The sequence below is a fragment of the Oxyura jamaicensis genome, chromosome 14 (assembly GCF_011077185.1).
Source record: "Oxyura jamaicensis isolate SHBP4307 breed ruddy duck chromosome 14, BPBGC_Ojam_1.0, whole genome shotgun sequence".
NCBI classification, from domain to species: Eukaryota; Metazoa; Chordata; class Aves; order Anseriformes; family Anatidae; genus Oxyura; species Oxyura jamaicensis.
In genome coordinates this window covers 7105072-7117433 of record NC_048906.1, presented here as the reverse complement: position 1 = coordinate 7117433, position 12362 = coordinate 7105072, and the positions used below count along the sequence as shown (strand labels likewise).

Here is a 12362-nt window from a genome sequence, read left to right as displayed (position 1 = left end):
CTGACGGCCGAGGGGCAGCGACATCCCCCCCCTCAGGCTGGGGGGTCGGGCCCGGAGGCCCGGCCTCCCCACGGGGCCTCCCCGCTCCGCCCCAGGCCGGGGGAAGCTGCGAGGGAGGCGGGCAGCGGGAGGAGGCGGCCGGAACTGGGCCCCGAGCTTCCGCTGCGCCCGTGCTCTGCCGCCGGCCTCCGGCAGCAACAAAGAAGGCGGCCGGGGACGGGGTGAGGAGCGCCGGGGGTGGCAGGGCCGCGGCGGGGCCCCGGGGCCGGCGGGGGGTTGGAGGGGAGCGGCGGGAGGCGAGCCCCGGAGCGGCGCGGCCGGTGGGGCGGGCCCCGAGCACCGCGGGGAGGAGGAGGAGAAGGAAGGGGCCGGATCCCCGGCAGCACCGCGCTCGGAGGCCTCGTGAGGGTTTGGGGCCGGGGGAATGCGGCCTTGCGGGCATCCCTCTTCGTAGGGTGCCCGCGGTGGGGATGGGGCGGCCGGCCCTGAGGCGGGGAAGGTGAAGGGGGGGCTCCAGGGGGCGGTGGAGGGGATGGGGGCGCCCTGAGGTGCTGCGGAGGGGGTTCGGCTGCCGTGGGGTGGGTAGGGGAGCTGCCAGGGGATGCTGAAGTGGGCAGCGGGGTGTCCGGTCTCTCAAGTGAAATTTGCTTTCAGGTTCCCTCACCAGCGAGAAAGGCAGCTGGAGATGGCGGGGCGACTTTTGGCGCCTCTGGAAGCGAGTCCTGCTGAGGTGCGTCCCAACGGTGGCTGCGGGTTTGGGATGTGGCCGGGTCAGGAGGTGAGGTGACAGGTGTGCTGGGAGCACCCAGGGGTCTGCTGCTGCTCTCGGGAACAGCAAAATGCATTGGTGTTTCAGCAGATACTAAGAACCAAGTAACCTTGGCTCCTCAAAAGTACCTTCCTGTGATCTCAAGTGCTGTAAATGGTATGCATTGCGTTTATGAACCTGAAGAGATGTCTGCTGGGGCTTTTGGAAAAAGATGCGTCCACTTTGATGCATCAAAAGAAGGGGTTTAGGTAACACAATAGCTGCTATTAAACAGCCATATAAACTAACAAATATATGTATTTGTAGGTGTGTTGATCTTGATTTTATGTGCTGGAAGCTGCTCCCCCCTCCTCCAAGATGGCATTTGTTTCAGCACAAGGGCCTACAGTGGTGGACCAAACCACTTTGATGAAAAAATACCTTCAGTTTGTGGCTGCTCTCACAGATGTCAATACACGTAAGATACTTTTTTGTATTGTAAGTTACAGTTCTTTGGTAGTTTGTTTTATAAGCATCACGGCATTGTTTACACAGCTGATAAAAGTGTGCTGAATTCCGTTTAAGTTTTGTTAAAACTTTGATTTTTGAAGAAGCAAAATGATGAGCAATATTTGCTTGAGCCAATGAGCGAGTGAGTTGTGTGTATGGACAGGTGTATGAGAAGGGTGTTTGTGAGAATTGTGTGCTTTATAATTTGGTGGTGATAGCTAAACTGATAAGATCTGACTGCTTCTTTCATCAACAAACCTGGTATTTTATTTCATTATTTACCTTGTGCTTAACTTTTTTGTCTGAATTTCCATTTTCAGCGGATGAAACCAAATTGAAAATGATGCAAGAAGTCAGCGAAAATTTTGAGGTAATTAAGAACAAAAAACCCTTCCAGAATGTCACTGCTTCTTGTCAGTATGTCACTTTGATTTCTGATGTTATATGGTTACAAGATCATGTATCTTGAGGCTTAAGATTTGTATTATACGTTGCGTGTGTTACAGTTGTATTTAGCAACTATCCAGCTTATTGGAGAGCTACAACATTTGAATTTAGAGAGCTTTTATTCTATAATCTTTATTCAATAACCATTTAAATAAAGGTGACTTTTTTTTTCCCTGTTCTGTTGTATGATCAGAAATCTTTGTATTTGAAATCTTCTTTCTTTTATTTTGAACATATATTTTATCCTTCCGAAGCAGAAGGTCCTCCGTGACTCCTCTGAATAATTCCATAGTATAGAAGGGGGGTTTATCAGATGCAGAGTCCAACATCTGGAGGGGAGGTGATGCTAGTGACGTCTTTTACTTGGTGATAGACCATCAAGTTCAGATGAGAAACAGAAAAGCATCCAGAAACAAGTTAAACCAACCATGTGTTAGTAAAATTATACTTCCATTGAATACTTAGTTACTACTTGCCTGAAGTTATAAAGAACTTGTTTTGTAGAACAAATAAATGCAAGATCTTAGAATAATTGTAATTCTCCTTGTATCTAGGCTTTTAGTTACGTTGCTGCTTAAAAAAAAAGTTATTTCTATAATATACCCTGTCCTTACCTGCTTTATTTGACGTGATCTTGCTCCGTCTGCGATAAGAACACAGAAGTACCCATTCCAGTGCTGTGTAATGTCTTCAGATCTTTTAAAGTGAGCTTTATGCAAGGTTAAACCATGCCCGTGCTGGATGTGCCAAGCTGCGCAAATTTCAGTTGTTTATGAGTTATCAATGGAATTTCCTGTCCAGTGAATTGTTTTGTTCAGGTTAATGTAGTGGAATACAATTAAAGCTAGTGTGACTGTATTATTAAAGCTAAAAATAAAATTAAAAGGCTTAATCCTTAGTGTTTATAAGTGAATAAGTAGATGTCTGTGACAGTTTTACTTCTGTATGTACACAGGTTGAGCAGAGCTTAACACTGACTGAAGTGACTAAAAATATCCTTGTGGATTTTTTGTGTGTGTTTGTTTCATAGTTGGCAGGTTGGTGTAATTAGATGCCTGAGTAAAATAATAGTTTTCAACAGCTTAGTTCAGTGATGTGTTTAGAATCTGAAAGCTTAGTTGATTCTCCCTGCTCTTGTATTTGTTAAGGAAGAACTTGTTCAATACTTGTTTTGATAATGTTCAAAATAGAGTAGCTTTCTTCTCTTGGAACTTGCTTGATTTTGTAGTGGGATCCTATTTAAAAAGATGGTGAATTGACTTCTGCTGAAGTACGGTTCATGGAATCAAAGAATGGTTTGGGTTGGAAGGGACCTTAATGACCATCTGGTTCCAACCTGCTGCCATGGGCAGGGACACCTCCCACCAGGTCAGGTTGCCCAAAGCCCATCCAGCCTGGCCTTGAACACCTCCAGGGGTGGAGCATCCACAGCTTCTCTGGGTAGCCTGTGCAGTGCCTCGCCACTTTCTGAGTGAAGAATTTTTTCTTCATGTCTAATCTAAATCTACCCTTTTTTTAGTTTAAAGCCATTCCCCCTTGTCCCGTCACTACGCTCCCTGACAGAGCCCCTCACCAGCTTTCCTGCAGGCTGACTTTAGGTGTTGGAGTCACTCTGAGGTCTCCCCAGAGCCTTCTGTTCTCCAGGCTGAACAGCTTTTCTGTTTATTGGAAAATACTTAACAGTGCAAGAGGAACCACTAACATTGGTTTTGTTTTTTTTCTCTCCTCCCCATTTTTTAAATTTGAAGGGTATGGACGTTATTGTTGCACGTTACATTAGATGGTTTCCTTTAATCTTCTATGTCCATAGTCTCCATGTCAACTCTTCTGTATTGTCTTGTTCAGCTTCCAATAGCTATAAGTTTAAGCAGGTTTTATTTTTCACTCCTTAGCTCTATGCTGAATGTCACAGCGTTCAAGTCCTATTGGCTGTGTTATGAATTGGGATGTCTCTCTAGCTGGGGTAGAACTGAATGTGAATTGATGGGTAGGGAGGACTTCCTGAAGTGAGATTTTAAACTGAAGTGCTTCACTGTAGTGTTAACTGCTTGGCACTGGCAACCATCGGGCTAGTTGTTAGGGTGTTGCTCTGGGATAACAGGATATTGCTCTTCTGAACCAGTTTCTGGATGGAAACATCTGATAATTTTGAACCTTGTTTGTCAGAAATTATTTGTTTGAGGGGAACTTCTCCACTTCTTCTCAGAGCTTCTGGATCCCAAATGGGGAAAGAAGAGTGTAATCACTGTCTTTCCAGGCTGTTCTGGAGGAAAAAAACCTTTCAGAATCAGCCTCCCTTGCTGCTGCTGTTGTTTTGTGCCAGCAGTAGAACTTGATTAGAATAGTGGGACTTCTAAGCTTCTTGTGTGGTTTAGAGCAGAAATTCAGAGGTATCAAGAATGCTGCTAATTTTCTTCTTTCTGATGTTCAGCGAAGGTATTGGGAAGATGTTTTCAGAAATACAAGCTGGTTTTGTGAGTTTATGCTTTTCCTTGAATGGTTTGTGAGCCACTCACTGGCTTGTGGCAAGACTTGCATTATTTCTTGTTCCTCCAAAGTAGGAACGTTCTTATGGCATAAAGCTGGGGAGGGTAGGAGGGAGCTGTCAGAACTGGGGAGACTGTAGGGGAAATGGAGGAGGAAAAGATGCAGCCAGACTTTCTTGGGAAGACCTTTGAGGTGAAGAGAAGATAAGGGCTGATCTGCTATTGACAATATACTGTCTTGCGTTTAAAATGTTTTTGTGCCATTCTTAGGATATCTTTCTACTTTCTTGAAAACACTTGAGTTGAAAAAAAAAAACAAGAATTTCTTTGCACAGCACCTGGTGTAATACAATTTACATTTGTGCGTTTTGAAATCTTACAGTAAGCAGCGAATAATAATGGAAACCTATAAAAGCAGAAGGTCTTGTATAGCGTTTACATTATACAAAAAATGATTGAATAAAACCCTGAAATAACTGTACAGATTTTGAAAAGAAAGCTGTGTTCTTATCTGTACCTTTATTAAACATACCAGTATGCTTCTGTATCTTAGATACTTCAGAGTTGCCTTACAGCACATATGTAAACTGCAGATGAGTTTGCAAATAAACCTCAAGATGTCCAAGTTAGATTTCAGGCAGCATTGCAGATGAAGGAAGCTTGTTCATCCAGTATTTCTTCTGACTTTCCAGCAAGTAAACAGTAGCGTAAGATCATTTTCACAACGGAAAGTGATGCTTAGTTTGGATGGTGTGTGTGTGTACACGTTGTCAGAAATGAGTAAAATCTCAGTTTAATAGTGTCTGAGAAGTCTTGGGAATCCTAGGGTAATGCAATGTGAGTGTGTGTGAGTCCTTGTTGTATAAGCATGGTTGTTGGTTTTATTTCATTTACAGTAGCTGCACATTATGCAATTTTTATTGTTCTATTGAGATGCCTTAAAATAGAGAAACTCAGAGTACGGTGTTGGGATTGGAGAAGAGATTAATTTGTGTTTGCTTCTGTTTGCTTCAGTAATAGTGCTAACTGTAGTGGGTCAGCAGAGGCTTAAACCCTAAATCTGTTAAAAAGTCACAGATAATGTTTACTAGTGGCTTTGAATGTAACTTGATACAGTCTGTGAATACGTAGTATTCCCATTTTGTCATCTTCCTGTTTTTATTTTGGTTTTGATTAGAATGTGACGTCATCCCCTCAATATTCTACATTCCTGGAACACATCATCCCCAGGTTTCTCACCTTCCTGCAAGATGGAGAAGTTCAATTTCTGCAGGAGAAGCCAGCACAGGTAAACTGTGCAGAGCATCTGTTAGCTTTTTGCAATGTGTGCACTAGACTACTTGTTCAGTGAAGTGCTTGATTAATATAATGAACTGATCTCTGTATACACTTTATTCTTGAAAACACATCTGTCATTAGGAGTGAAATTGAAAAAGTCCAATTTCTGAATAATTTATAAATTACTTATAAACTTTGTAAACAGGCTTCTAAGAGCAATGAGATAAAACAGATGCGATAGAATTGGCTTTCTCACTGAAAAACTGTTGTTACAAATTACTGACTTCACTGCGGAATGAAAGGCAATAGTTGAATCTGTCATTAAATACTTATAACTGAGTACCTTAAAGTCTGGCAGCTTGCATTTTCAGTGGTAAATTTGTTAAATTTGACTTACGTATGTTGATAATAGGAAGCATTATGGGTTTGTATATAAGTGTATGTCTGTGTGAAGTAAAATGTCTTTTTTTTCTTTTTAAGCACACTGAAGTATTAAAGTTGAAAGGATGTGACAACAGATTGTCATTTTTTATGGTCTTTTATCTTTATTTTTTACAGCAACTCCGAAAGTTAGTCCTTGAAATAATTCACAGAATACCAACAAATGAACACCTTCGTCTTCACACCAAAAATATACTGTCTGTGATGTTTAGATTTCTAGAGGTATTTATTCTTACTTGTGTGTGTATACATATATTCTTTTAAAACCGTTCCAGTTTTCTAGAAAGTTGTTCCTCTTTCTTCATCTCCAAAAATTGTGGGTTTTTCAATAGGTGTGTTGGCTGTGCTTCTGCAGCAAGAGTGGAAAAGCATTCTAGATAGGCTTCACCAGTGTGATGTCTTACTAGCTACAGGATTTCTTCATGCTCCTTTTTTTTCTTTTTTTCGTATTTCAGTTTTATTCTTACCTGTCTCTTATTGATGCAGGGGACTGTTCTTTATCACTTCAGACAGTATTTCATTCAGAAGCACTTTTCTTGCTTAGTTTATATAAATCGAAGTACCTTTTTCTAGAGATTTTGTTCAGCTTCTTGCTTGAAATTGAAAACATTGTCATTTGCAGCCCACAGCAAATAATGTGGAGGTGTCTCTGTGCATAAACAGCCCCATTCACGTTTTTCTGTCTGTGGGGCGTGTAGTCAGCTCTGACAGTATAGAGTGCTTGAAACTTTTTTTTTTGTGGGGTAGGGATCAGTTTAATTTACTTATATCCATACCTAGAGGGTGCAAGGTAAAGCTATATCAGATGAAAGGTATCTTGCTCATGTAAATTCATATCAACGGAGCACTTACAAGTTGTGTAGCTAACTAAAAGTTTCATTTTTTTTTTTTCAGACAGAGAATGAAGAAAATGTATTGATTTGCCTAAGAATAATTATTGAATTGCACAAACAGTTCAGACCAGCAATCACTCAAGAAGTAAGTTGTAAATCTTATGTGATACAGAGCTTACTCTCATGTTCTTTTCAGAATGGTGTGTAGGTTTATTTATTTCTGCTGTCATTTTATATTGGCTGACCTCTTGTAATCATATTAGGAAAAGGAAATTACTTTAAAGTAATTCTTAGAAGACGATTGCACAGTTCTAGCACCCCTGAGAAAAAAGCAAACTGTTAAAGCCTAGTTCTTCTTGCTTCAGGTGTTTATGGGCAATATGGTTAGACTTAGGAGGACCTCCAAAAAGAATAAAATACCCTCAGAAGTGAAGAGAATTGGTGCCCTTTTAGTTTGTGAAAGATGGTGAGAGGAAAAGCCTGGAAAAGGAAAACTGCCTTTTTTCTCCTTTTCCGTCCATACTTGTGTTGCTCCTGTGACTTGTAGAGAGTATTGGAAAGTTTGCATTTTTCTTCTGCTTCTTTCTGTTCTTCATTTTCTCCTAGGAAGACTTAGTTGTTTTATAGCAGTTATTGGAACAATGTTGAAGTGATAGTTAAATCAGTTTCTTTCCAAGTGCATTTCAAATTAATAATGGTGGAACAGAATAAAGACCTGGAGAACACTTTCAGATTCCCTTTTGCTGTTGTGAAAAGTGCACTCCAGTAGTGGCTAAAGACTTTCTGTATTTGTACCGCTAATACAGAGATTCAAAAATGTGAATCTGTGTCTGTATGGTAAACCAAATGTTTCCTTCCTAGATCCATCATTTTTTGGACTTTGTGAAGCAGATTTACAAGGAACTTCCGAAAGTAGTGGTGAGCTTATTTCCTAAATTGCCCTTGCTATAGTCATTAAACCAATTTTAATCTTAATTTTACCTCTGAAAAATATGAACATCATAACTTTTGGGTCTAGTGATACGGTTAGTGTAGTCTTAAGAAAAATGTTTAACAGAAATACTTCATAAAATGGAGAAATTTAGACTTTCAATTGAAAAATCTTCTGTTTGTTGCACGGTATTAATAGAGTGTGAAAACGAAGGTACGTTTATGTAAGAAAATACTCATCTGTTGGCTGCATGTATAGCCCCTTAAAGAAACCCAAATACTAATTCTAATGAGTTGAATGGCCTTTTGGCTATAACTAGCATTATTGTATTTTCTTCTGCTCTTTGTTTGCTTGTAGAATCGGTATTTTGAGAATCCTCAGGTGATTCCAGAGAACACCGTGCCGCCTCCTGAAATGGTTGGCATGATTACAACAATTGTGGTGAAAGTGAACCCAGAGAGAGAAGACAGTGAAACAAGAACGGTGAGTATTCTAACTGTATTTTAACTATGAGATTGTATGTATCACAATACCCCAAGTTGTGAGGGCAGATAAATGCAATAGGCTTGATTTTAGTTTATTTCTCTTATCAAGGTTTATTTGCAGAAGCTAATTGAAGCTCTTCAGGTATTTGCTATGCAACCATAATTAAAGGAATTTTTATTTAATGTATATACCAACTGGCTTTGTGCTTCTTAAACGTTATCTCTAAATATAACTATTTATATTTAGTGTTACTAAAATGAGCAATTCCTTAAAAATGTTTAAAACACTTTTTTGAATTAATAATTAAGTTGTTCATAAAACGTGTATTCTCTTTGCAGCATTCTATAATACCCAGAGGATCTTTATCTCTAAAGGTCTTGGCTGAGCTACCTATTATTGTTGTTCTTATGTATCAGGTTAGTATAGTACAGTATTTTGCATACAAATACTTTTTACTACTGAATTGTTCATCTAACATTTGCTGGCTAGCATATTACTAAAAATAGCTATCTTATTTTCAAGATTAAAATATGGTGTAATAATAATCCATTGAGACTTCTTCATTTTCTCTTATTAGCTCTCAGATATGTTGAATGCAATTGTGAGTTGTAAATTTCTCTAATACTTTTTTTTTAAAGCTCTACAAACTGAACATTCACAATGTGGTAGCTGAATTTGTGCCCTTGATTATGAACACTATTATAATACAAGTTTCAGCTCAAGCCAGGTAAGCATTTTAGTATTATTTTGATGATATATGGAGTAAACTTCTTAACATGCCATTCAAGATTGCCCAAAATATTTTTGTCTCAAACCTGTTATTTTTTGCTTCTAGCCTTAGCTGCTTTTGAGATCAAATGCACTATGATTATTTGATGTAAAATTGTCCTACAATAACACTTCTGTAGTTGAAATAATTGGCAAATTTGAGTATTTCCATCATATGTCACTGAAAATATACGTAGTAGTGCAGTAGATCCCAATTTCTTAATTGATAGTGAATTTTTTAATAGAGTTTCTGACAAAAGTCTGTATTACCACAGATAGTATGCAATGGTGATCATGTTAGCTAGAACTTTGCAATTGCTTATCTTTAGGAAGCCACTGCTGATACAGTTCTGTGCTTCCAAGCTTTGTGATGTTGCAGGTATCTGGTCACTGTTCTACCTACTTCATAGAGCGGTATTTCTAAGGAGCAGCAAGGGGTGCTGAGAAGTGCAGCAGGAGCAATACCAATGTCTTTCCTTATCTTCCCAGATGATCTGAATAAGTGGTTGAAACTTGAGAGACAAATAAGTCTGTGGGAGGGAATGTTGCTTGGAGAAAAAATGGCCCCAGCTAGGGGAAGGGAGCCAACTGTTTGATGCCAATGCGTTAGCTTGGTTTTCTGTAAGAAGTTGAAAGTTGTATGGTTGCCTCAGGGCTGTGCATTTCTACTTAGAGCATAAAATGTTGGGAATTTAAATGGCAGAGTTGGGCTCACCCATGCTGAATTTATTTCCTTATGAAGCAGAAACCTCTGTTTAAGATGATGTAATTTGATACTTCTGTGAATTTTCTGGATGAAGGTATTAAAGAGGAGGAAAAGAATAGTTAACTACCATTCAATTTTATTTCAGGCAACATAAACTTTATAACAAGGAATTGTATGCTGATTTTATCGCTGCTCAAATTAAAACATTGTCTTTTTTGGCTTACATCATAAGAATTTACCAGGTACGCTGTATTTTTGTTATTACTCTTACTGCAACATATCTCTAGTTACTGTATGGTGGGAAGTCTACTAGAATGGCTGCAGTGCATCAGGGGTGGGAGAGAAGAGCAAATGAGTAGCAAGTAGGATCACAAGGCTTTACTTGGCTGTCCTTTCAGAAGTATTCCAAGTGAATGCAAAGTAAAAATGTTGTGGTACCCCCCTCAAACACTTATGGAGTGGCTGCTGCATTTACTGCATTTTTTTTTTATCAGTAATCCTCCTAAAGAGAAATCAATGAATTTTAATTGAATACTGTTGTGCAAATGGAAAGCAAAACTTTAAAGTAGAATGTCATAATAATTGTATTCTCATGATTTTTTTAATAGGAATTAGTGGCTAAATACTCTCAGCAAATGGTAAAAGGAATGTTGCAGTTACTCTCCAATTGTCCAGCAGAAACAGCCCACCTCCGGAAGGAGCTTCTGATTGCTGCTAAGCACATTTTAACAACAGACTTAAGGAGCCGTACGTACTACTCTTTTTTATAAAGTATTTATAAACTGGAAGGATTTCAATTATTTCTGTGTATTAAAGAGGTACACTGCTTACTATTTGTTTTGGACTGTTTTGCCTTTTTGCTTTTTTTCTTTCTTTCATCCTTTCTGCCAAGCAACTTTTTGATCCATCTCTTTCCTTCACAATATTACTTGTCAGCTATAACTGAAATTAATCTCATGTCATGAGTGCTGTGGTGGTGATCTTGTAAAATAATGAATTGTCTTTGTATCTGAAGTCTTTCTTTATTCCCATTGCTTATTTGTGCTTTCCACTCTTAAGTCTTCCAGATCTCTTTTCCTGCGGCCCAAACAATGCTGATGCTCTCTTTTTCTCTTCCCCTATATTTTTGCAGAACGTAACATTCTCGTAAAAGCATAGACAGCCTACCATGTTATCTCTTTCATTTAAGTGGACCTCAATGATTTGTAGGCCATTTCAAGTTTCATTTAGAAAATGCTGAATTTTTATCGAGAATATCATTTGGAAATCTGACGAATAAAGGTTGCTGGGTGTCCCTCTTTCTCGAGTTTTTGCTTATTTGTTAATAAATTTTATCTTGTTGCGTTATTTGAAGGTGGGAGCAATCAACCCTTCCTTGCGTTGCCTTTAGGGTAGACTTTCCTAATTAACATTTTGAGTCCTGTATCTAGAAAGAAAAAGAAAAGGCTTCTTTGATCTTGCTTTTTCATTTGAACTTGTTACTGTTATCTCACCTTTGTTCCTTGTATCCCAATTTGCATATATTCTTTCTCATATTTGGGATAGACCTTATGTGGTGGATGCCCCACAAAACAGTGTTGTCCAAACTCATCCTTGGCAATAACTTCTTAGTTATGTTAAAAAAAAAAATCTGTAAAGTTGAAATTAATGAAAGCATTTTTTTCTTTTTCCACCTGTAACTGTTTTTGTTGTATTAGTGCTGTTGCTTTGATTGCATACTGTAAAGTTAACTCAAGGAGCCAGTAGAGTTACCAGAGGTTAATTGAAAGTTTGCTTGCAAATGAAGCTTTCTCTTGTAAGCTCCAGGGATAAATTTTATAGTGAAACTTTCTGACTTTGGTTTAAATATCTAGATAAGTGGATTAATGCTTAACTAATGTATCTTGACTTTTCTGCCAATCATTATGTATAGCCTTCATTTTTTTTTTTTTTTTTTTTTTTTTTTAATACTATAGAATTTATTCCATGCATGGACAAGCTCTTTGATGAATCTATACTAATTGGCTCTGGATATACTGCCCGAGAGACACTGAGGTATGACAGAAAGTTTGGAATATCTCCCTGAGTGCCTGCCAGGGCTGGTTTCTTTCAGGATTAACTGATACTTAGTACTATGTCTATATAGAGTTTGAAATATTTACATAACTCATTTTTATGGAATCACAGAATGGTTTAGGTTGGAAGGGACGTTAAAGACCACCTAGTGCCATGGGCAGGGCCAACTCCCACTAGATCAAGTTGCCCAAAGCCCCATCCAACCTGACCTTGAATACTTCCAGGGATGGCATCCACAGCCTCACCACCCTCATAAAGATTTTTTTTCCCAATACCAAGTCTGAATCTCTCCTCTTTTAGTTTAAAGCCATTACCCCTTGGCTTGTCACTCAAATCCCTGAATTATTCTACGTTCTGCACGGTTGTTTTCACAGCATGAGCATAGGGCAAAATGAGATGAAAGGGAAAATGAAAATTACTTGAACTGCAGAAAGCAACCAAAACAATGGTCACAGTAAATCCGTTTCAGCATCTTCCCAGTATGTGATGAAACTGCTAAGGTTGTGTCCAGTATAAAATCTGAATGAGACTTAAATTGTTTTGTCAATAAGTACCTTAAAACTTGTTCACATAACAATTGGAGGGGAAAAAAAAAAGAAAAACAAGAAGGCATACTTTCTATGTCTTAAATGGTCTACTAGTGTTTAGGTGCTTTTGCTAACCAAATTCAAGT

General features: G+C 38.9%; 1 protein-coding gene across 4 annotated transcripts in view; it reads left to right on the top strand.

Moving 5' to 3' along the window:
- The first annotated feature begins 97 nt into the window (after nt 1–97).
- The window catches only part of TRRAP (transformation/transcription domain associated protein), a 90039-nt gene continuing 77774 nt past the window's right edge, over nt 98–12362 (top strand). For all 4 annotated transcript variants that reach the window (XM_035339926.1, XM_035339927.1, XM_035339925.1 and 1 more), the window contains exons 1-14: nt 98–221; nt 655–730; nt 1076–1226; nt 1579–1628; nt 5369–5479; nt 6028–6132; nt 6805–6888; nt 7605–7661; nt 8032–8157; nt 8499–8576; nt 8799–8887; nt 9780–9876; nt 10243–10381; nt 11590–11668. In XM_035339926.1, coding sequence (XP_035195817.1) covers nt 1127–1226; nt 1579–1628; nt 5369–5479; nt 6028–6132; nt 6805–6888; nt 7605–7661; nt 8032–8157; nt 8499–8576; nt 8799–8887; nt 9780–9876; nt 10243–10381; nt 11590–11668 — 1115 coding nt within the window. In that variant the 5' untranslated portion in view covers nt 98–221; nt 655–730; nt 1076–1126. The remainder of the gene's footprint in view (nt 222–654; nt 731–1075; nt 1227–1578; nt 1629–5368; nt 5480–6027; nt 6133–6804; nt 6889–7604; nt 7662–8031; nt 8158–8498; nt 8577–8798; nt 8888–9779; nt 9877–10242; nt 10382–11589; nt 11669–12362) is intronic.